The 26,053-nt window shown below is 44.8% G+C and overlaps 1 protein-coding gene across 1 annotated transcript in view; it reads left to right on the forward strand.

Moving 5' to 3' along the window:
* TBC1D2 (TBC1 domain family member 2) overlaps positions 1 to 26,053 on the forward strand; it is a 516,269-nt gene that overhangs the window by 308,612 nt on the left and 181,604 nt on the right. Inside the window, exon 8 of the mRNA XM_086961651.1 lies at positions 13,060 to 13,170. Within this exon, the coding sequence (XP_086817777.1) occupies positions 13,060 to 13,170 (111 nt within the window). The remainder of the gene's footprint in view (positions 1 to 13,059; positions 13,171 to 26,053) is intronic.

Consider the following 26,053-nt stretch of genomic DNA (forward strand, 5'->3'; position numbering starts at 1 on the left):
CATCTGTTTTTTTGGAACCTCATGTAAAGCCGTTGAGATGACATGGCCATTGCCCGGTGGAGCCGCTTGGTTCGGCTATAGAGGAGCCTGGCGCCCGTGGCCGTCACCTACCCTGCCGGACATTGGTGCATGGCACTCCTCGTCCTTTCGCTGCTGTCTCTTTATATCTTCCTCCGAGGACCTCCTCTCCCTCTCTCAGAATCCCTTTTCTTGTCCCCATCTTCCTTCTCACCCTCTCCTCTGATCCTGACCTGCCATCTTGTTCCGTCCTTTGTCCGTTCCTTTCTCCCTGCTCCCACTCATTCCCACGTTTCCCTTCTCTTATCCCCCTTTTCCCTGACCCCTATTTTCCCTCGCTCCCATTGCACCTTAATATCTTTTGTCTTTGTAATGATCTAATCATTAGATGTATCTGTATAACCTTGTTTTTCCTCTTCCTCGCAACGATCTTTCATGTAAATTTTGTAACGTTTGTAATATGCTAAATGCTAAATTCCTCATGTAACTTGTAACTGGTGTAATTCTATAATTTTGTGGAAACTTATGTACAGACTTTGAGACAACATGGCCAATGCCCGGTGGAGCCACTTGGTTCGGCTATAGAGGAGTCTGGCGCCCGCGGCCGTCACCTAGCCATCCGGACATTGGTGCATGGCACTCCTTGTCCTTTCGTTGCTGTCTCTTTATATCTTCCTCCGAGGACCTCCTCTCCCTCTCTCAGAATCCCTTTTCTTGTCCCCAGCTTCCTTCTCACCCTCTCCTCTAATCCTGACCTGCCGTCCTGTTCCCTCCTTTGTCAATTCCTTTCTCCCTGCTCCCACTCATTCCCACGTTTCCCTTCTCCCTCTTTTCCCTTACCCCTATTTTCCCTCGCTCCCATTGCTCCTTAAAATCTTCTGTTTTTGAAATAATCTAATCATTAGATGTATTTGTATAACCTTCTTTTTCCTCTTCCTCACAACGATCTTTCATGTAAATTTTGTAACGTTTGTAATATGCTAAATGCTAAATTCCTCATGTAAAGCGCTCTGATACCTCCGGGTCTAGCAGCGCTATACAAAACTCTTAAATAAATAAATAAATAATAAATAAATGGACTGATGATTCCAGAGCAGTGTGTCTGGAACAAACAATAAACTGAATAGATCCTACCAGCCAAATTGTGCATTCACCTGTGAGGAAAAAGGAAATCACGGCATGGCTCAGTATGACTGCGGACGTGGTGCTCCCTTCACACCTCTGAAAGTAAGAAATGCACCTACACTTTGAACATCAGGGTGAGACCTGATTGGCAGGAGTGGGTTACTTGAGAGGAAGCTGGATCTAGAGAGGCAAACACAAATATTAGAACCCAACATCAATGTTTTTTACACTGCTCTTGAACTTGACTGTCTACCTTATTGATTTGTTCTTCAGAAGTGCCTCGCAGATAGTGCTGCTCTCCACTAATGGGGTGTTCCATGAATATGACATTTTATAAAAAAGAATGTAGCACAACAGACAAATCTGGCTGATTTGTCTCAGTTTAATACAAAATGGACAGTATACCTATAGTTAGTATGGTTTGCCCAAGATAACCTTAGAGTTTGTTGTAGCTGATGAGATAGTACATCACTTTAAGAATGACGTAACTCATACAAGTGGTGTGGCTCACCAGTTAGAGGCGGCAGACCCGGGAGCAGAAGTCGGCCGGGACCAGGGTTCAATTTCCGACGCGGCAGGGTCGTGGACTTGGGTCAGCGGACTCGATAATTCTCGCTTCGGTGCCTACTCTAATCTGGGGTCACACTCGGCAACTCTGGGCATTAGCTTGCCTAATCTCCACAACGGCCCCCCCCAACGCCGGGGATGCCTGGCTCCACCCTGGGGAATCCCAGCAGGGACCATCCCAAAGGAAAGCCAGGACGGGTTCCCCAGCGTTGCACAGCGCCAGGAAACCTCCGGGTAGCAGCGCGCTTTACAAGTGCAAACATAATAATAATAATAATACAAGGTATAGCGGTAAACATGGCGGAAGTGAGGGAGCTGCCGTAGCGCTCCCGAAATCCAGGCATCTACCAAGTGTCTGCCGAGTGTCAGAATCGGCGCAATAATGCACTTCTTTCCCTAAATGCACTGGGTTAGAGTGCGCTTACCCCGAATGTTCTTCTGCAGGTGTTTTTCCCTCTGTGGCGCCTCTCGGAGCTCCGTGGTGGGTCTAGCCGGTCCTATGCCGAGTTCTGCCGGCGGCAGTACGGGGTCTTGCGAGAGGTTTTTTTTAAAAAACTTTTTTACTTCCTTGTGCTCGGTGTTCGACTGCCTGCCTGCCCTAGGCATTCATGTGTTGGCCAGAGGAGCTAGAGTTGGATTTTGCGGATCTGCCTAAACCTCAGTGCGACCTGCGGGGACTTCAGCACTGCCTCCTGCATTGGAATTCAGCCGCCCTGGAGCTGAGAAGGGGGTGCAAGATCCAGAGTCTTCTCCGTGACGCGAGAGGCAGCACTATCAACTCCTCTGTGGGTGAGGTTAGCCTGGCATCGATTGGGAGGCGGCAAGAGGTGGGGGGCCCCACAGCAAAGGTGAGTGTGGGTCCAAAACAGCCGTTAGAGCAGCAGGAGCTGGATCAAGGGCAGGAACAGCGTGGTTTAGCCCCTTTGAACTCTGTGCTTGTGGTTACGGAGGTAAGGGAGAACCGGAGGGCTAAGCGAGAAGCCAAAAATAACCCTGCATCGAGAATTACGACAGTGTCACAAGGAATTAAGGGCCTTGGAGGGATCGAAAGTAGGGGTGACCCCCAGATTGATATTGCTGATATTGTACGCGGTGTTAAGGGGGATCCCCCTTTCCCACACTCGCCTAAGGGCACCAGTGCTAGTAATGCCATCTGGTCACAGGGTTTGAGCCCTGTGGTCGGTTGCACTACTAATAAAGCGTCTTCTTTTTTGTGTGCAGAGGTTAAATCCAAACATTCTAAGGGGGGTAGGTCAGCAAAAACCTCTAAGGCCTCCAAGGTTGTTAAGGCTGCTATTCTTGGTTCGAGGCAGGGTTCAAAGAGAACACCTTCTCTCCGATCATATTTTAAGGTTGTTCTTCAGATCTTAGATCTGGCTAAAGAGTTTCAGGTTACTTCCTCTCCGACCGTACCTTTTTCTATCCCTACTCCTCCGCTTGTTTCTGTGATAGTCTCTGAGGTTTCCATAGAGGGTAGTCCTTTAGACATGAGCAATATGTCTGCTAGTAGTGAGATACAGCCAGTGGAAACCAAAGGAACGCCGACTGAGAGAAACTTTGATGAGCAGGTTGAGCAGGCAAAATTGGTATTAGAATCAGAATCTGATTTGCTAGGACACTCTTCCCTTAATAATCTTAATAGTGTCAGTGACCCCCAGCAAAAACAACAACAATTACAGTTGCTAACAGAGACACCAGCAGAGATAACAGCGCAAGTAGCGGTAGTAGCGACTCCTGAGCGTTCGAACCCTTTAGAATCTCCACTGGGGAATTAGGCCACAGGCGCTGATTGTGCTGATTCTATAAAGGAGGGAATTATTGGGGATTCTTCAGACACCTTACTACAATCTATGTTCTTATCCCTGACATCTGACATTAAAAGGGGTTTTGAGGTCTCTGCTGCTCATCAGGCGGAAATAAGGAGCTTCTGTGAGTCGCTTGATAATAAAATTGATGGTCTTACTCTAGAACTACGGCCCTTGAAGAAACAGTGGCTGGACTTTCACTTTACTTGGATCAGGCCAAGGTTGATATTGCAGCAATTAGAAAGGAAGAGATCGACCTCTATGATCGAAGGAGACCTTGGAAAATAATGCCTGACGCAGTAACTTGCGGATTCTGAATGTACCAGAGGGAAGTGAGGGTATGGACATAAAGCAATTTGTCATCATGTTATTAAGGGAGTCTTTGGAGCTTGAGCAATCAGAAGAACTCTTGAGCGTGGATATCCAAAGGATTCATAGAGAACCTTTTAGGAAAAGTCCTCAAAGAACTAAACCAAGGAAAATTCTTGTCAATTTTCATACCTATAGCCTTAAGGAGTTGATTCTCACACAAGCCCTGAAACTAAAGTCCTTAAAGTATAAGGGTTTTACTTTCCAGGTTAGGTTAGATCTATCCAGGGCTACATTAGGCAAGCAGTGGGAATTTGGGAGGAGATTAGACGCCTTCAGACAGTTAGGTGCCACTGCCCAACGTAAGTTTCCGGCTGCATTAAAGATCATGCACAGGAATAAAATGTACAACGTTAGATCGATACAAGCAGTTGATGAATTGTTGTTGGCCTTGGGTGGTAAAGGTAGGTCGTCAGGTTAACTAAGGTTCAGACACATTTTGATACAAAACTTCAAGAGGACTCCACTGTCTCCTACATTTTGGTATTGTTTGACTATTTTCTGGTTTATTCCTTTTTGTTTTGAAGTAATTTAAAAATAAATAGAATTTTAAAAAAAATCACCACGTAAATGTAAGATTTCCAGGAAACATAGGAGATGTATATATACACGATATGGAGGCTTCACTTTTCCTCTTCCAATACGTATTATATTAAGAGGGTAAATTCTCTTATTACGTACACTCCTGGGTTCCACGGGTTATCTTCTAAGGGAAATAAGGAAAAAAAAGAAATAAAAAGGAAAAACTAAATAAAAAACAATACACTTGGTTGGTACCTGGAGGGAGGGGCAGTATCTCTGGACATGTTCCGGATTGATAGGGCAAGGGTTTCCCAGGGTGGGAGACGGGGTAGGAGTGGGCACGGGGTCAGTGGGTGGGGGCTGTGGGGTGAAAAAGTAAAAAAGTTCCTAATTTTTTTCCTGGTTGCTCTTGTTCTTTTGTTTAGTTTTCAAGTGGTCTTTGGCATGATCTTACCATTTTGAGTCGGCATTCCCTTTTTTTAGGCAGGCTCTTGTGGTATAGTAGGTGACTTGCAACCCAGCTAAGAATAGTTGGCAATTTCTATCCTGGAATATCAATGGCCTTCGTACTAGTCCCTTTACGGATAGGATTTTACAGTATTTACGTGATTGTGAGGCACGGGTCATTGTTCTCCAGGAGACACATTTGACTGAGCTAGAACTTCATGCTCTTGTTACAAAAAAAATTCTTGGTTTGATTTTTTCATTTCTACAACGCAGTCTACCCATAATAGGGGAGTTGCAATTTTGTTTAAAAAATCGTTGAAAGCTCGTTTAATATCTAAGCTAGTAGATCCCTGTGGCAGATGGGTTATTTCTACAGTTATTACTATAGGGGGCAAATTACTATAGTTGGATACTACGGCTCGAATTTGGATGATCCCTCTGTCCTAGAATCTTTATTTCTTCACCTACTTTCCTTTCCATAGCCTGTAATCTTTGCTGGTGATTTTAATTTAGTTCTTGACCCTTTGTGAGATAAATCACCAAGCAGCCGAGCCTTGAATCACTCGAAGTCTAGAACACTCCTATTGGCCAATATGAAACTATATGGTTATCTAGATATATGGAGAACAAGGTCGGGGAGGCAAATGGGAGTCTCTTTTCGCAACTACAAGTACCAACATCAATCCAGGATTGACTATGTTTTAATTAGCCGGTCACTGGAAAGGGTAGTGAAGAGCATCAAATATCTCCCTTTACATCTATCCAATCACTCTGCTGTTCTGATGACATTGCCTATGACTGATTCGCTTAGAGTAGTTCCTAGAAGTTGGTCCTTTGATCGTTCATTGCTTGCGATTCCAGAGGAGATTTCCTTTTTGTTCAAAGAAAGTGAGAGTTTTATGAACGTCAACATCGGTTCGGCTAACTCTGTAATAATCTGGGATTCATTCAAGGCCTTTCTTAGGGGCCAAATACCTACCAGGGCCTCTCATAGGAGTAAGGTTTATGAAATGGAAATATCCTCCAGCGAGGTCGAGATTGCTAGACTCCAAAGTGAAATAGATTTGCATTCAGCTGCCTCCCCTTCTTTTTTACGAGACCTAAAGAACAAATTGGTCCGCGCAAAGGGGGAGTTAGATTCAGCGCTTAATGCTTGTATCCTACAAAGGTGGGAAGTCAGTAAAATCGCCCATTTTCAATATGGCGAAGGTGCAGGGAAGCTTTTATCATGGAAAGCTAAGACCGATCGGGTCCGGAACAACATTAGTCTAATTAAGATGGACAATGTGTCATATTCTTCAGATGAGGATATCAGGACAATGTTTCAATCTTTTTTCGAAGAAATTTATACTGAGGATAAAACTATTAACTAAGTCTCTGTTGATGAATGGCTAAATGAGATCTCTCTGCCGTCAATGACCCCACAACAATCTATTTCCTTAGACCAAAAGATCACCCAGGAAGAAGTTAAAAAGGCTATTCAGAGCAGCAGATCCGGGAGGGCGGCTGGCCCGGATTGTCTGCCCGCTGAGATTTATAAGGTCCTTGAACATATGTTTGCACCTTTTCTAACCATCTTATTTAATCAAATTTTTCATCAAGGAGTGTCACCACCAAAATCTTGGGATAATGCCTCCATTACCTTAATCTTAAAGCCAGGCAAACCACCATCATCTTGCGAGTCAAATCAACCAATTTCGATTCTAAATGCTGATTATAAGCTTTTTTCTTCCATCTTGGCTAATAGATTGGGTTTAGTTACCGGGGGTATTTTACATCAGGACCAGAGAAGCTTTGTTAAGGGTCGACATCTCTCTGAATTGACATACGATCTTATAGGGGCCATTGATATCGCCTCTCATGCCTGTTTACCATTGGCTGTTCTCACACTCGATGCTACCATGGCCTTCGACAGGGTGAATTGGTCATACCTTTTGGGGGTCTTGGCTAAGTTCAACATTGGAGAAGGCTTCCGTCGAGCAGTGAGACTGCTCTATCAGAACCCTACAGTCTCCCTTTTGGTGAACCGAGCACAGACTGACCCCTTTAACATCTCGCGTAGAACGCGGCAGGGCTGCCCTCTCTCCCCTCTTTTGTTCGACCTATATATTGAACCCTTTGCACAGCAGTGAGAGACAATGCTAACATCAAGTCTTTTAGTTACAGAGGTTGGGATAAGAGGGTGGCCCTGTACGTGGACATTTTGATTTTTTCTTCAGACCGTAGCTCTGCCTTGCCAGTTGTCATCAAGTTGGCTCAGAATTTTTTAGCAAAATCTCCGGATATGAGGTCAATGCCTCTAAAACGGAGATTATGACTTGGAACCATGAGCACTTACCAGTTGGGGTTCAACCCAGCTCACGAATGCGATATTTGGGGTTGGAAATGGTCCAGGACATTAATAAAATTGTTGACACTAACTTTTCTCGCATCGCTAGGGAGTGTTGGCAACTTATGAGATCCTGGACTTCGTTGCCATTATCAGTCATAGGAAGGGTTAATCTCATAAAAATGACGGTCTTGCCAAAGATAATTTTTTTGTTTAATACCATCGCTCTTTATTTTGAACCTTCATTGTTTGTTAAATTACAGAGTGATATTAACGCTTTTATTTGGGTACAAAAAGCATCGAGAATAAGTTGGAACAAGTTAAGACGCCGCAGAGAAAAGGGAGGGTTAGCAGCCCCAGACCTTCAAATATATGTTTGGTCATTTCAACTTAGTCACTCCCGAATGTTGCTTAAAGTACCTACTAGTTGCGGGATTGGGGGTATGTTTAGAGCTATGCTCAGCGGGGAAGGTTTTGCACGGGAAGGGTTTCTTTTTAAGTTCGTGAATCCTACATTTAAAAAAAAAATTACATTGAAGTTTCTACAGTGGCTCGCCAGAACATGGGCCAAGGTCAACACCATTACAAAGACGGGTTACTTCTCAAGCAGGGCACCCCTATGGGATTCACCCGGGAGCCCGAGCTGGCTCATGGACAGTCTTGCTTTGCCCTTGAGGGAGGCCGGCCTGGCAGTTTGGGGTGATCTGTTTCTTGATGGAGTTTAAATGCCATGGGAATATTTGAGTACTATAGTTGGCCCTAATCTTTCTAGATTTAAATACATCCAAATAGCTAGCTGGACATGTTCCCAGGCCACCCCTAGATCTAAATATCAACTAGGTGGTGGCACCTTGATAGAATCTCAACTTGTTGACAAAACTCCAGCTAAAAAGGAGGTATCACTTTGGTATCACTTAATTTTGGAGGAGATAGATGGCGACTTTCATCTGCCCGAAAATCTCTGGGCGACATCTTTTCCAGATGGAGGTGGGAAGCCTTTGGACTACCTCGTTTAAATTGTTATGGGACATTGTCAAGCCAGCATGGCTTCGAAGAAATCATCTTTTTGTATTGCATAGGGCCTACTATTCGCCCAAAGGCTTTCTAAATTCTCGACTGACCACCCAGTTTCCTGTGCAAAGTGTGGGCAATTGCAGCATCTGACTTACATATGTTTTACGAATGTCCACTTCTAACTCGTTTTTGGCATTCTATCAGTATGTTTCTTACAGCCAGTTTGGGTTGTCCGGTCATGTTTAATCCTGCTTTAATTATCTTTGGAGTCATGGAGGGGGTAGTGGGTCCCTCAAAAAGTCTGCTCTTTTATTCCATTCTTTTGGTCAGGAGGGAGATCTGCATGAAGTGGAAGGACTCGACTCCTCCTTCTTTCTTCGATTGGCAGGCCTCAATATTGCAGGTATCGAAACTCGATCTATTATGATCTGGCAACCCAAATAAAAGAGCATTCTGGCATCTTTTAAAGTGGGCATAGTCTACAACCAAATACGGGGTTTGGTCCAATGATTACGCTGCTTTTGGTTATCCCCGATACCTCTGCGGGCAGAACCCAGACCTGCTAGACTTTATCTAGGTTGTGGGTGCTCGGGTGCAGCAAACCACTACCCCGAAGGTCTCTGTGTGTGGGTCTAAGAGAGTTTGACTTCACTGATTGGTGGGCTGGTTTATATCTTGCCCTCCAAACCAGTTTTCTGAGGTAGTGTGTCACTCTCGTCTGATTCTTACAACGGACCAGGATAGAAAATGAGGACCATAAAAAAAAGAATGACGTGAGCATGCGTTACCAGTTCACTTCGTAAGCACCAAAAATAAATAGAATAGCTCTTCTGCACCAGCAAAGCAAGCACCATTTACAGCATTCATCATTGTATTAGAGTGATTGCATTTACTGTTGCCGCAGTTATACAACAAGCATTTGCAATGGTAATAGATCTGGCTTTCTAGGAATGTTGTATACTAATGTGAAGCATTACAAGTAAATAGCATGGGTATGGATATTTACGTGTGTGAAATCAAAGAACTGTAGAATTATATTGGTGCAGGTTAAAAGGTCAAATGACATTTGCCCTGTCAAGGCAGACCTAAAAAATCCATGTAGTTTGATGACTGCCCTCCTCCGATCTGTGCTGCTGCCAGAGAAGAACATCACACATTGTCTATTTATCTAAGACACTTTAATAGCATTCAGACACTATGATCCAGCACTCTCCACAAAGAAATATTCGGTGACAGACAAATACATAAACAAAGACAATAAGGTATTCTAGAATCCGTTCTGTAAAGCTTTAAAAGTTCTTTATTCTTTTTTCTTCACAAACATGCGTAGCCAACGCGTTTCGTCCAATGGGACTTCTTTAGGGCAACAGAATGATGATTGGGGCTTTAATGTCCGTTTTCCACAATGTCCCCGAGAATAAATGTTCTTTAAGAACAGCACACTTTGGAGGACACGGATGCGATTGGAGACTACGGCGCTCTTTCTAGAATAATGGGAACCAAACTAAACCACAGAGATCAGATGTGGACCCTATTCTAGACTATTAACCACTTGTCATATATAGTAAGGTGGTTGTCCCCGCGCACTAACTGGTTAACTATATAATATACTCCAGGATCAAACATAGTCGTATATATAAAAGGACGAATAAGTACAGAAAGGATTTGATGTGCATTTTTATAAGGTGCTGTTCTTAAAGAACATTTGTGAAGAAAAAATAATAAAGAAATTTTAAAGCTTTAAAGAACGGATTCTAGAATACCTTATTGTCTTGGTTTATGTATTTGTCTGTCACCGAATATTTCTTTGTGGAGAGTGCTGGATCATAGTGTCTGATTGTAATTTGTGGGTTTTTTCCCTTGGAAGGTTAAGGGTATATAGCTTCAGATTTCTGGCACCCAAACCTTTTTCCAATACTTAGACAACTATATAGATAAGTGCAGTCACGATTGCCCTATACCCAGGATTTTCCATTTTTTTTTACTTTAATAGCATTGCATTATCATTTGTGTGCCCCTGAAAGTTTAGGCTCAGGTAGCTAGACAAATAAAGAAAATATCACAGTTGTGTGAAGAGTAAGCACTTTTTTGTGGAAGCACACGACTTCTGCCCAATCAAAACATGTACTCCTGGCTCCCAACATGCGTGGAGCCAAGCTCCCTCTCTCCCGGTGGTACTCACATAATTGTCTGGCAACAGCTGCGCTATTAAGCCAGACCTTAAAAAGCACCACTTGCATTGTGTCAGTAAACATGACCTGCTTTCTATGAACATTGTGGCCAAGTTGTACAGAGTTCACTGCATGTCATTACAGTCAATAGACCATCTCTGTACTCCTCTACACGTAACTCTGGAGACTGGATGTTGCTGCACTGGGGTCTCCTGGATGCTTTGTGGTGATGGAGACAAGGAATAAAGTGGTTGCACGTATAAGCCCCACTGAGGATTCTTAACCCCTTGGACGCTCATGACGAGCTCAGCTCGTCATGATGTACACCTCCATACACTCATGACGAGCTGAGCTCGTCATGAACAATGGGAATCCAGAAAAGTCAGCATCCTTAAAGAGCAGCACTGAGAACAAGAGGAACGTGGCTGAAATACACTGTCTGCCAAGAAACTAAGAAGTCCATATCCTGTGAGAGGGTTCAGATCTTGCAGGATTTGTGCAGTAGCACCTCCCTACCGTCACAGGTCCTCTGGTCCCTCAGTGGGAGGTTATGAAAGGCTGTGGAAACTACAGAAAGGTATTCAGAGCGAACCAGTGAAAAAACAGGATGCTCCTAGCAGGAATGGCTGGTCAACTTGACCGTCCAATCACTTGAGACCTCCTTCACACACACCCAGACCCCTGGCCCACCAAGGACACACCAACGGCCAGACCACCTGGAATAACAAAGAATACCAACAGTGATGCAGCCTGTGAGACCATAAGGGACACCACTCTACCACCCATGACCCTGGAACAAATCTGATCAGAACAATATAATCTGGATGTTCCATTCACATGCCCATGTATACACCCTGCCAACGTGTCTTCGGGTATGCGTCCTAAGATTCCTGAAAACACCATGAGCTTAACTTCCACATGTAGACTGAAAATGCAGAAATCTTTAAGCTACCAGTATGCAGGAATACAGGTGGTGGTCATCTTGTAATGATTCCACTGTATTGACAACAAAACCATTGCATGGTGGCCTCCGCAGATGACTGTGCTTGCGTGGTGACAATTTGGGGGGAGCACAAAGCGAATAGGTTTTCTGCACAAGAAGTCTTGATTTTGCTAGTGTTTGTTAACTTTACAGATTATGTTAGTTAGATTTTAGAATATATTTTGTCCCATCTGTGAATCAATGCATGAAAGCCTAACTGGTTTGTATGCATTTGTATTTACCTCAGTTTATTGTAATTAAAGAGTAAAAAACATCTTATTTTCTTTACTAACATGGCCATTTTATAAGCGTATTTTTGAGACATAAGATAGCCTAGATCTATTTGTTTTGTGTCCAGGTGATCTCGGTGCCTCTGAGGCATGTGTTGGCTGCTTCTAATGCACATACTGGTAACAGAATCAACCCCAGACACTTTAGTGCATTATCAGTCACTACGTTTCGTTGAGACATTCGCGGGAACTTGCGAATGGAATTCTGAGATTTTTGAGACTCAGGGGCAGATGTACGACAGTTTTTTGCTGCTGTCGCAAAGGGGAATTTGGCCCCTTTGCGGCTGCAAAAAACAGCTGGCCATTGTACTAACACTATTTTGCGAGTCGCTAACCTTTTAGTGACTTGCTTTATATGGTTAGCGACTCGCTATTAGGAAGGGGCATGCCAAGGGGTTCCCTTTCTAATACCGAGTGCACTTGCAATGTACCATTGTTTTGCGACCGCAGTGTACCACCCTTGTAAAAAGGGTGATTAGCCACTCGCAAACAGGAAAGTGTCCCAGGGGACCACTTCCCCTTTGTGAATGGGTTTGCAATTTTTTTTAGAGCAGGCAGAGGTCCCAGGGACCATTGCCTGCCCCAAAAAAATGAAACTGAAAAATGTAATTTTCATTTTATTTTTTAAATGTATCCCGTTTTCCTTTAAGGAAAATGGGCTGCATTAAAAAAATTGCGTTATCAAACAAGCAGTCACAGACATGGTGGTCTGCTGACCCCAGTGGGGAAAAAGAGTTTACAACGCTGCCAATACATCGCAGTGCTTTTACACTGCGGTCGTTACAACAACCGCGTTGTTAGTGCGCGATACTTTTACATCGCAAGTCATTAGATCGACTTGCTGTAGGGGGCGTGCAGGACTTAGGAATAGTATAATTTACTATTCCAACACCTTCCCTACTGTTGCACACGCTGGAGTTGGAATAGTAAATTAAACTATTCCTAAGTCCTGCACGCCCCCTACAGCAAGTCGATCTAATGACCTGCGATGTAAAGGTATCGCGTTATAAGAACGCTGTCATTGTAACAACCGCGTTGTAATAGAACGCGATGTAATAGCATACATAGTAACATGCTATATTCGACCCCAGCAGGCCACCATCCGTGGGAGTGCTAGCCATTCCCAATAGGGTCGCAAATTGCGTTAGCCTCATTAATATTTACGAGGCCTGCAATTTGCGACCCCATTGGGAATCGCAAACAGTGTCTGAGACACTGGTGTACATTAAGGTCAGCGAGTCGCAAACTGCGAGTCACAATTTTGCGCAATTTGCGACTCGCTAAATTTAATGGTCGTACATATGGCCCTTAGTCTTGCAGATCTGCAAATCTCCAAAGCTGAGTGCAACACATAAACAAAGTCGCTCAGTGTGTCTTGCTTTAAGGAGATTTAAGGAGTTTCATTTTTCTTTCTCTTTAGGATGATCTGGAAGCTTACAAGACACAGAACAAGTTTTTGAACTCGGAGATCCATCACATAACGAATATCTGGACAAATATTGCAGAGCGAGAGAAAGCTCTTCAGATGAAGGCAAGACTCATTTATATTTTTACTTAACCACATCTGGTTTTCATGACAGCTTGAGGCGTCTCACTGTATGGATAACATATGAGACAGCAGCATTTCACTTTAGAATAGCATATGAGAGACAGCAACGGGCTACCTTGTGAACTAAACAATCCGGAGTTAAATGGAACAATGGAACATGTAAAATGGGCGTCCTTAAATAATCTAGTTAACACTTTTCAAGGAGAAGGGCTTGTCCACTTCTGGATCCTCGTTGGACACTAGAGATTGTCAGTTTCTCCGTTAAGTAAGAGGAAGCAGTCATTTGAGTGTTACAGGCTGTTCTGTACTGTGCTTGTGCTTCTATTGGAGCCTTTAAAGCAGTGCTTAATTCTTAAGTGCCGGGTCATTGTCAAGAAGCCACTTCAGTTTGCACTACTCATTGCCCCTATACATGACTCCAGTGACAGAATCATTACAACTCCTAATTAACAAACCCTACAAGTATGACATTTCAGACTATTGCAGACCCCAAAGCTACAATATTGGCTTGGGCAGCAGATATTATTCATGATTAATGCTCATTGAAATATTAAACCACTGTTGTGTTATCTCTAATTTAGATAAACAGTGCAGATTGTCATAAGTGCCAGTGTTGACAATTAAGTTCCTGTGCCGAGCCCTGGAAAACACCGGCTCAAATTAAGCATTGCTTTGAAGTGAGGTGTTGGCCCACTTACTGTGGTTGAATTTCTTGCATTTTGAAACGAAAGCAGCAGCAGCACTTAGCACCAATGTTCCCTCTAATTTTTTTCCTCTGTGTGCAGCAGTGGAGGGTCTCTGTGCGCTGCAACCATGGCTATGTGCGCCAGGAACCCGACCGTGCGCACCTACAGTGCCAAATGTCACTCCTTTACTGCTTCTGTCAGACAGCCCCTTTTGTTATTTGCAGTTTATAAGTTTAAATCCGAATATAGAACAGTGAGCTATTAACTATCAAAGAGCTGCATTTCCGTTCATTGCGATGGCAGAAACCCTGCGACAGGCCACCCGAGCGGAAGAGTAACATAGCTTTTGATTGTAAGAACTTATGGGTGTTTTTGAACAGGAAATTAAAAAAAAGCCTAAAATTTAAAAATCAGCATCAAGAGGAATAACCTTCAATCATGTTTTACTTGCAGATACGTTTAAACAGATCAAGGAACAGTAGGGCGGTGGGGCGTGGCTTGGACGGCAATGTGGACGGTCGTCTAGGTCCGTCAGCTCCGCATCCCTGAGGGGAAACTAACACGCCAAACGAACCAAAATCCAACAACAAGCAGAGAATCAAGCAGGGGAAAGATCCAGGAAGCAGGGAAGCTGACCAGAAGCAGGGAAAACAGTAACAGCACCAAGAGATCAGCTCTTAAAACTTCACCAAGAGCCACAACAACAGGAACCCAAAATGGCGCCCTATGTTTGCCGATACAAGATTTGACCAGCGATTTGCGATTTGCACAACTGAGCAACTTTTCGGCAAGCAGAGAGAAGGGGAAAAAAAAGAAATGGAACACCACTAACACGGAGAAGCAGAAACGAGGTGGTACAGCAAGCACTGTGCGGCCGAGACTACTCACCAGAGTGGCGCCGCTGCGGACACCCCCACCGCCGTAAAAGAAGGCGGACACACAAGGCAGGCGAAGCGAGGTAAGCCTGCCAGCCCCCGTTGAGCGGAGCGAAGTGATTCGTAGCGGGGGTCAGGGAGATCGGCACCGGAAGCGACGGGAGGGAAGGCACCATTACCGGAAGTCTTCTCCGACTCCGGGCGGAAGCTCCGGACCGGAAGCGGATGCGCGTCAGGTTTCAAGCGCCGGAAGGTCCTGATCGAGAAAAGATACTGCTGATCGGTGATCGGTGAGTCGCGCGCCTGCCCTCGCCACAGCGAGGAGAAGCGGAGAGGAGCGTGAACGGCGTCTGACCAAGAGGCGCAGGTGGAAGAGGGACAACTGTCGGCAGAGCAGCGAGGCGACGCAGAGCAGTGGCGAGCAACAACGGAGCGGGGGAGGAAAACGCAATAAAACACAGAAGACACAGCGCGAGGGCAGCGCGAATACAGCACCAAGCGAGGGAGGGTGCTCACAGGAAACATTGAGATAAAATATATAAATATAACCAAAAGGCATAGGCAAACGAAGCACTGCGCAGCAACAGCGTGCCCTGCAACGGTCAGCAGGTCAGGCCAGTAAGGCAACAAGTGGAGCCGGATGGGGGACTGAGGGACAACTCAGAATACGGCAAGAGCACGCCAAAGAGCAAACCAGAAAAGGGCAAGATCCCTAAAAGAGTACCAGCAACGAGGCTAGTACAAGGCAAAGGTCAAGGACAGGATCAAGAGCCCTAAAGGCACACACCGCAAGTGCGCAAGAGACGGGGGAGGAACCAGGCAGATCAACCTGGCAAATCAACAACAAACACAACTGCATGCACCAGCCTACTCCCCAGTGCGCCAGATGCTAGGTTGAGGACCTGAGCATTGGGTAGCAAAAGAAACTGAACAGAACGCGAACGAGACAAGGCACACGCTGGCAGGTCTTAAGGCAAAGACCAGAACGAGGCACATCCGAGAGCCTAGCAGATATAGACTGCAGGGCATCTCAGCACCAACGTCAAAGGCAACAGACCTACCCAAGACATCCCTAGCGGGAGGGCGGCTAGGCGACATCCTATCAAGGAGGGGCATTGCAACAATGGCAGGCAACGAAGGGAAGGCAGCTGGAGAGCAGCAAAAAAAAACCAAGATAGACATCCACAGATCGCCTCTGAAAAATAATAAGAGCGAGACGGCCACCCTAGAAACGATCCTGCGGAGAGTTAACGAAGGGATCGAAGTGGGGAAAGATACAAAACTCAAGGTGGAGAACATGCAGCTTGAGATGGCAGCTATAAGAGCGGACCTTCATAAAACAAATACAAGAATTGAGGTGACAGAAGGCAGAATAAGCGCTGTGGAGGACGAAACAAGGGGAAACACCGAAGCCATAGCTGATCTGCAGAAAGTCACGAAAGCCATGCAAAAACAACTAGCGGAGAAGGATGACAGGGCAAGAAGAGGCAACGTAAGGATCCTGGGGGTACCGGAAGGGACAGAAGACAAGGCGGGATCATGCGCGGCAATGCTAGAGGAGATGATCCCCAAACTCACCGGCATCACATTTGACAGAAGGTTCGAGGTGCAGAAGGCATACAGAATACCGGCAGGAAAACCATCAACAGGCAAGGGGCCGAGGGCAATAATATGCAACCCGCTCAGGCTAAGCCAAACAGACGCCATCTTTGCCTTTGCTAGGAAAAACCACAACTTGAGTTGGGAAGGAAGCAAGATTATACTGACCCAAGATTACTCCAAACCAACAGTAGAGTCAAGAAAGGGATTCCTAGCCCTCAGAGATACACTGCGCAGAAGAGGCGCCACCTTCAGCTTCGTCGGCCCAGCCAGATTCAAAGTAATAGATAAGTGGAAAACAATGATTTTTGAATGCCCGGAGGAACTAAGGAGATACCTACATGGCCCACCCGTGGAAGAGATGGAGGACAACAGGAGCCCGGGAGCGGCGAAAAGAAGTGCCTCACCGGATGAGAACGCACGCTCTGAATAAGGGAACACTGTATACGCCAAAGGGAAAGAAAAGGAACAAAACCACCAAATGGCACAAGGCACAAGGAAACATATCTACCTCATTAAACCCAAGAGAGGAAATTAAAAGTACTATAATCAGAACGAAGAACCCGACTGCAGATCCAGGACTATGGATCAGAGTCTTCCAGCAGCTAGCAGCCGGTAGCGAGTACAACAAACCCAAGGTCAACAAGGGCACTATTTGACCGAGACAATCAAGCGATAACAGAGTACGGTGCCTTGCTCTGTCCTTGGTCCCATTTTTTACCTCAAATCAAGTTTCACCTCAAATCAAGCTACACCAAGGAAGAAAACCGACTCTACCTCAGGGAAAGACGAGGAGCGAAGGAACTTTGTCGTCGCACACCCACTCAGCAAGTAAGGGAGGGGACGGGCGGGGGAGAGGGAGCGAAGGAATCGGGGGGGGAGCGGGGAGCACATACATGGGCCGACTTACTATCATCTGTCTTCTCTATACTTTATCTTTCTCTTTACACTCACATGGGGGAGCAGTACACACAGGAGAAGGGGGATGGTCCCACACACAACCCAGAGACCGAAAAGACGCAGAGAAAGGCCATTGCAAAATGCGGAAAAAAGAGCAGTTTAAATGACAAATAGCAACCAGAGTAGCATAGCGTCCGACATTAAAATTGTGTCCCTAAACGTCAAGGGTCTGAATAGCCCGGTGAAAAGGAGGAAAGTGCTCGAGCACCTTAGGAAACTTAAGAGCGACATATATGTACTCCAAGAAACGAGATTACAAGCAGAAGACATCAGCCGCATAGGGGCAAATTGGATAGGTGAGGTGCAGGGCTCACCAGCACAGAATAAGAAGAATGGGGTAGTAACAATTGTAAGCAAACACTCCAAAATAGAAGTTGTAGACTCTCAAGCAGACACGCAAGGGAGAATGCTTATAACGACACTCAGAAGAGCGGGGGAGACATTCCATGTAGCTAACATATATGGACCCAACAGTGATGACAGATCATTTTGGGAGGGGGTGGGTGCACAACTGTACTCACTACCGCTAGGAGATCTGCTGATCGTCGCAGGGGATATGAACCAAGTCCTAGACCCAGCAATTGACAAACATCCATACAGACCAAGCCAATCAACAAGCAATCCATGCATACTTAAGAACCTCTGCTCCAAACTATGTCTAAGAGATCCTTGGCGCATAAACAACCCAGATGCTAGGGAGTACACATTCTACTCCAACCCACACAACTCATATAGCCGAATAGATTACATCCTAATGTCGGAAACACACACCCACCTCATAGACCACACAGAAATAGGACCCAGAACTGTATCGGACCACTCACACATAAGCCTAACACTATCGGGCAAGCACAACGACGAGCCGACCCGCAGATGGCGATTCGATGACAGTCTGCTCCAACACGCCCCAGCGAAAGCTAAGATAGAGGAGGCGATAAAAGAATACCTACTATTGAACGATAAACCAAACACAAACAGGGAAGTCCTATGGGACGCCCTGAAGGCCACCATCCGGGGAACAGTCATGACAGTCAAGGGAGGGATGAACAGAGACAGGAATAAGAGAATTGCAGACCTAGAGAAAGAAATTAAAAAACTTGAGAACAGCCACATAGCCAGAATAGAGGACAAGAACACACTCACAGACCTGACTAAATTGAAGTATGAACTGAACAGAATACTGAGCGAGAGGGCGGGCACTTGGATCAATAAATATAAATCTATTAATCTTTGTACCGCAAACAAAGCGGGCAAAAACCTAGCATCCTACCTGAGAGGGAAGCAGAAACACCACACAATAGGAGCCATCAAAGACAAACACGGCATATCCCAGACCTCGAACAAAGACATCCTAGAAGTCTTCAGGGACTTCTACGAGGGACTGTACACCAAAGATGCCACACTGCATGAAGATGGGGGACGAGAGTTACTAGCGAACATACCCACACCCACACTGTCGGACAAAGAGCGAGACATCCTGGAAATGACCATAACGGGGGATGAGATAGAGAAAGCCACGCAAAGCCTCAAAGATAACAAGGCACCGGGACCGGACGGCTTCACAGCTGGCTTCTATAAGCAGTACCTGAACATACTCAAACCCACAATGAAGGAGGTATTCACAGCATGCGCCCAGAGCGGACACATGACACCCGCAATGGCTGAGGCAAACATAATAGTGATACCCAAGGAAGGGAAAGACACAACAGAGGCGAAGAACTTTAGACCGATCTCCCTCATTAATGTAGACTGCAAGATCTACGCAAAAATACTAGCCAACAGACTCAACGCATACCTTCCGAAACTCATACACAACTCGCAAGTAGGCTACCTTAAAAATCGCATGTCACACGACAACACGAGACTTCTATGCCACGTAATTAACCACTCCTCCCGTAGCAACAACGCAGCAGTCATGATAGCTTTAGACGCTGAGAAAGCCTTCGATAGAGTCTCATGGCCCTTCTTAGATCAATGTATGGGGAAATTCGGGCTAGGTCCAAACTATAGGAAGATGGTGATGGCCCTATACGAAGACCCCAAGGCAAGGGTGGTGGTCAACGGAGGCACATCAAACATACTCAACCTGGGAAGGGGAACTAGACAAGGTTGCCCCCTGTCACCAGCCCTATTCCTACTAGCCATAGAACCGCTCCTCACGATGATCAGAACCAATGCGGACATTGTAGGGATACCAATAGGGGGAGAGACTTTCAAGCTAGCGGCGTACGCGGATGACGTACTAATAGTCACAGAAGACCCAGAGGGATCCATAAAAGCACTGACTGACACCATTGACAAGTACGCCCAGGTCTCGGGGTACAAACTCAACAGAGACAAATCTGAATGCAAACCTCTAAACATCCACGCAACAAGGACAGTACTAGGAACATCAGGACTAACATGGCAACCAAAACCTATAAAATATCTGGGTATCCTCTTCGAGAGAGACCTAAGAATGACATTGGAACAGAACGAACACGCAACATTACAAAAAATCAAGGACAAAGTAGAAGGGTGGTCCCCCAAGTTCACAACATGGTGGGGTAGGATAGAAGCAATTAAAATGATGCTGACACCGATGGTCAACTATATGCTAACCATGCTCCCACTGACTAACACAGAGAGCTTCCACAAGACACTTGACAAGATACTGAACAGCTTCCTCTGGAGGGGAAAAAAAACCAGAATAAGCCTACACAAGCTAAGGCTATCAAAAGAACAGGGCGGCCTGAACATAACGAATTTCAAGCGATTCCAAACGGCATGCATAGCTAGACAGGGACTACACTGGCTAGACCCAAGACAGGAATACACCCCGGCATGGCTATCATTTGAGCGCGGACTACTAAAAGGCATGAACCCTATAACCCTCCTGACAGCCACACGACACCCAGCAGTGAAGGATAACCCCGTCCTCAAGAACACAAAGACAGCTCTTCTGAGCGTTGACAGAATACTGTCAACAAGCATTAGGGGAGGCCAATTTGAATCCCTCTGGCACAACCCCATTTTAAAATACAAAGATAAGGTTCTGGACATGCCAGAATGGTACAAACATGGCATATCCACGGCCCATGACCTCCAAAGACACAGCGAGAACACAACTTTCGATACACTCAAGGAAGCCCACAACCTACAAAACATAGAACTATACAACTTCCTGAAAATGAAAGTAGCAATTAGGAAGGCAAACCTTACAAGCCAGACACCTTCACTCATACAGCTTGCAGCCAATCTCAACACAATAGGACATCAAATAGCACACCTATACAGAGCCCTACGCCCCAAAAGCACCAAACTCAATGATAAGATCACAAACTTTTGGGGGACTTTAGCAGGGAAGGAACTAAGCGAGACCGAAAAGGCAGAATTATGGAGATCGACCACTAGGAAAAAGATAACTGCTTCACTAAATCAGACCAAATACTGGTTAGTGCACAAGGCATACTGGACACCGGCCCGTCTATCCACCCTGGGGATCCGAGAGAGCGATACATGCTGGAATTGTGACAGCGGAAGAGGGGATTTAGAGCATCTCCTACTCAGCTGTCCTCAGATCAAGGATTTCTGGAAAAGAACGGGGAAGCTTATCAATGACATCACTGGAGTAGCCATACACATAGATTTTCCTAGTCTAGTCCTGGGCTTTGCATCCCCGTCCATCAAAACAACAGAAGACCGTGACCTCATTGATCTACTGCTGACGGCTGCAGTCAAAATAATCCTAAGCAACTGGAAAGATACCACAAAAGCTACACCGCAGGCGTGGCTCAACTGGGTCACTTTCCTAAGAGGGGCAGATAACATTACAGCGAAACATTCACCGAAAACACACAGGCAATCAAACATGTGGAAGCCCCTAGACCTCTACCTTTCATCACATAAACCACCCTAGGCGCAGACACTAGACACTGGACAGCCATCAAGGGACACACTATATAGGGACCCACACCCTAACAAAAGAAACCTGCGAGGAAGAACACTCTCCTATCTCCATTCCTACCTCTATCCCTCTCTATCTTCTCTATCGTCCGGGGTGCTATACCCACCAGGCAGCGCAAAGGGGGGAAAAGGAGACAACGCCAAGCAAGACTCGGAAAAAGGACTTTCTTCTTGTTTTTTTGGACTAATAGAACTATCCGACCCCACACACCATGGCAAGGAACGAACGAGGAGAAAAGGAAAGAAGAAAAAGAGGGCGCCGGGGGGGGGGGGTATAGTAATATTGTCCTGTAATAACAGGACAATATTACTATACCCCCCCCCCCCGGCGCCCTCTTTTTCTTCTTTCCTTTTCTCCTCTTTCTTTCCGCCGCTCTTGTATGCTCCATGTAAATATATATTTTTTTTATATACAATAAAAAATTACAGAAATAAAGGAACAGTAGGGCGGCCTATTCAAGGGAGTTCCTCAAATACTAAATTAGATATCTAAATAACAGCCAAATAACAGCTAACCACTATACGTCTCAAACCACAAAGTGACCAGCTAGAATTCAAGTTCTGCATGTTCGACCCCATACCTCCTGCTATGCTGTAGGTACCACGAGGGAGAGGGGGTGCAGCTTGCACCATACACACTACAGCCTCGCAGAGGAACTACATTTAATACAGTTAGTGAGAGTGCATGTGCCAGACTATGGGCGTGCATGCCTGAATGTTTGTGACTGGTGCATTTCCAGTATAAAGCCGGCATAATGTTGATAATTCTTTGCAAGTTAAGTGAATCCATGGTAGGATGGTGCCTACTATTTGAATAAAACTAGCTCAAGCATAATGATGGCAGCTACGGGCATCTATGGCACGATGATGCCTAACCCTGGGATAATGCCACCCCCCTCTTGTATAATTGTAACCCTCAGTATGTTGTGGGCACCCATGACTTGCAAGGCCTGGACATGCACGCCAAAATCCAGCACTGGTAGCAGGAAATGAGAGTCTTTATCTATGCTCAAATGTGTTTGAGTGTCTTCATCTATGTTTACACTTTGCTAACATACAAAAATAGTTAAGAATATAGGCCCTGCACTGTTCAACCTTGCAGCAGTTAAAATATCTTCTTAGAGCTTCTTGTTACTCAAATGGGTGTTTTTTTTTATATTTACGTTTCCCTCGTCTTTATTGCTTGAATTTACTCCTGGGAAAGTGTCACTCAAAGTCGTTGAATGTCACTCAAATTACACTGCAGTTATGAAAATATCACACATAAGCAATCCGAACCCTTGGCAGGTATGATGTTTACTAACTAAAGAACACTTGCTCAAGTTTAAAAACACAGCGTGTACTTTCAAAAGTACACAGTGTGTTTTTAAACTTGCTCTATTCTTGTTTGTAAAGCGCTGTGTGGGGAAGATTGTGGACTTTTAAGTATTCACGTTAATCAAAGTCCCTTCATGAGCTGTGAGTAACATGAATACTTAAACAAACGCTTTGGTTTAAGTATTCATGTTAATCTACCCTGCCAGATGATTTCAGCCTTTGCTGCCTCTGGTGCCTCAAAAGTAGGTGTTTGAAGGCTTGTTTCACACAGTTCATCTCATAGTTCCATTTTAACTTTCACCATATTCAGTCTTGACTAAATAGCTGGGGCATAGTTCACCAGTAATATGGAAGTGACACCGCTGGATTTGAAGATATTCACTGCATCTGCTATACTCTAATTCTCGCTGGCTTTAGGAAGAATGCAACGAGGGATGGCTGATCTCTACCTCAGATTCAATTCCTAACACATTTTCCTCATTCTCTCTGCAGTCACCGTCGTTTTTCAGCGGTCCTGGTTGGCCCACAATCTCTCTCGCAGCCGCGTTTTACAAACAAAAGAGTAGTGCAAGTTTAAAAATTCAGCGTGTACTTCCTGAAAGTACACGCTGGGTGTTTAAACTTGCTCTATTCTTTTGTTTGTAAAGCGCAGTGCGGGGAAGATTGTGGGCTTTTGTTGAAGTATTCACGTTAATCACAGCCCCTTCACGAGCTGTGATAAACATGAATACTTAGACAGAAGCCCACAATCTCTCTTGCAGCCGCGTTTTACAAACAAAAGAGTAGAGCAAGTTTAAAAACCCAGCGTGTACTTTCTGAAAGTACACGCTGGGTTTTTAAACTTGCTCTACTCTTTTGTTTGTAAAGCGCGGTGCGGGGAAGATTGTGGGCTTTTATCTAAGTATTGATGTTAATCACAGCTCGTGAAGGGGCTGTGATTAGCATGAATACTTAAACAAAATCCCACAATCTGCCCGCAAGTACCAACAGCCGAAAGCCCCAAAGCCAGCCTTACCCGCACCCCGAGTCCCGATTCTTCCACCGGCACACCACATGCAGGCAGTTATTGATTTTTGCGCCGCTCGCTTTTTCAAAGCAGCGGCGCAACTATTTTGTGCAATGTTCTGTGTGTGTGCACACTGCACATACGGCAGTGCGTGCTCACTTTAAGAGAGGTGCACGCGCACATTAGTGGGAATAGTGCTTAGCACTACTCTAAGGGGACTAGACGTGGGAGTAGAGAATTCCCATAGTCCAGTCCAGAAAGCACCAGTGCCTAAAATATTGATTTTAGATCATGGTCAGGAAGAATTGTCTTAATTACCAGAGTTCAGAATCAGAATACATTTATTGTTTAGTTAAATTAAAACCATAACAATGTACCAATGAGTCGCGATGTATAGCACCATTAAAAGTCCATAAAATATTTTTGCCCTTTTTCTGGTTTGTTAAAAAAGGAAACAATTTCTTATTACAAAAGCTTGCACTTATTCCTGTTACAAAAAATCAATATGAAATAAAAGTTAACTAATACATAAAAAACATAGGGGCATATTACCAAGCAATAGCGATAATTATCTCTATTGCTTGGTTAGCGGGGAAAAAAATATCGCCGAGCACCGAGGATTTTTACCGCTGAGATACCTTGATATTATCAAGGTTTATCTCAAACGCGGCAAAAATCCTGCGAAATTCATAAATATCGCTGAAAAATCAGCGATATTCATGCATTATCGTGACAATGCTCTTAGCCATGTTATCCACCTTCCATTGGATAACATGGCTAAGAACTGCTTTTGGCAGGCGTTAGCTTTTGGAGATATTGGCGCTTAGCGCGACTATTTCCAAAAGTTGGTAATAGGAGTTAGAGATGTTAGCGACTGTTTTCAGTCGCTAACATCTTGGCACGCCCACCTTGCATGTCATTAGCGATAATTATCGCTGACATGCAAAGTGGGCCCCTAAATGCCCGCTATCGCCTACAAGCTGTCGCTAACTGGTGGTAAATTATCGCCTCATTAGCAGGAAAAAGTCCCGCTAATTGGGCGATAATGGCCCTTGGTAATATGCCCCTTAGTATTTAAAGTTTCATCATGCAACTCCTTTTACAGTATCTGATCGTATGTTCTATAATACTTAATGTATTAGTTACATTTGCACAAACCTAGCTAGGTAGAGAGAAGAGACTGGACATTTTGCCAGGTCACAGGCCTTGTTTCAATTCTTCCTCGTGCTTGGTTAGAAATGTTGTCACATAACAGTTTAGCTGTGGATCTTCTTGATCAAGACATTTTAATATTGCAGTTCTACAGGAGCGAATGCCTCTTGCGTTGAATGGTCCCTTTAGCAATTTCCGGCGATGCTCGCCTAGTGCTGGGCAGATGCAAACTAAGTGAATAAAATCCTGTATTAGGGATCTGCAAAGACAACATGACTTTGGGCACTGATATTTCCAACTTGGCTGGTCTGCATTTAATGGCAATTTTCCAAAACGTATTGCTATAAACTTAGACTTTAAATAGTTTGAGAAAGGCTGACCCAAATATGACGCTGGTTGCAATTTCATGTAGGATTGCAGAGCCATCCATGCGTGGGCCCACTTGCTCAGGATGGCCTTATCCACGAGTAATGAGTGTTGCTTTGCTTCTTTCTTTAGCATTTGCTGGAAAGTGGTAAATGGAAGATTCTGCTGCCCAAGATCTACCATATTAGAGGACTGTAGTGAAGATTGAAGATATTCGGAATGGGCAGACTGCGGGTCGCCTTGAAACACCTTCCAGAGTGCATTATTGATCTCATTTTCTCAGTTGCACTGGACTTTGTACCTGGCTTTTATTGTGACATATCTTCTATGAAGCCGTTGCTGTTGTAGCCCAAAGTCTAACTGAACCTGCGCCGGTGAGGCATTATGCAGAAGTGAAAATACTTTTTTATATGCTCGAGTTTGGACTCTATCCATCGTCGTAGCGTCTTTCTCATACTGGCCTTCAATTCTGTATGCTAGAGTAGGTAGGAGTTTTGATTTCATGATGGCTAGTAGTGGGGTAAAAGAGGGACTTTTTAAACTTTTTGATATTGAGCAAAATGCAAATGTAAATCCATTTTCCCTTTTTTTTATTGCCTCATTCTGTATTTCAAAAGTTAGTTGTATTGTCCAAATGTAAGCCTAGATATTTGTAGCTACTCACTATTTCCAGATTCACGTTTCCAAGTTTAAAGGATGTTTGTTTATGGATGGCTTGACTTATAATCATAGCTTTTGTTTTTGTAACATTTATTTCCAGCAAGTTCTTCCAGGCAAAATTCCCTAACTCATCTATTGCTCTTTGAAGGCCAATCCTAGTGTGACTTGCTAGGACTATATAGTCGTCGTAAGATAGATAGATGAGTAATCTGTAAAGTTCCCAAGCGAGGGGGGTGCGAGTTGATTTTGTCAAGCCTTGGTGACAGGTCCGCCATGAATAGATTAAATAAGTGTGGTGC

Source organism: Lissotriton vulgaris, chromosome 3_1 (genome assembly GCF_964263255.1).
Source record: "Lissotriton vulgaris chromosome 3_1, aLisVul1.2, whole genome shotgun sequence".
NCBI lineage: Eukaryota > Metazoa > Chordata > Amphibia > Caudata > Salamandridae > Lissotriton > Lissotriton vulgaris.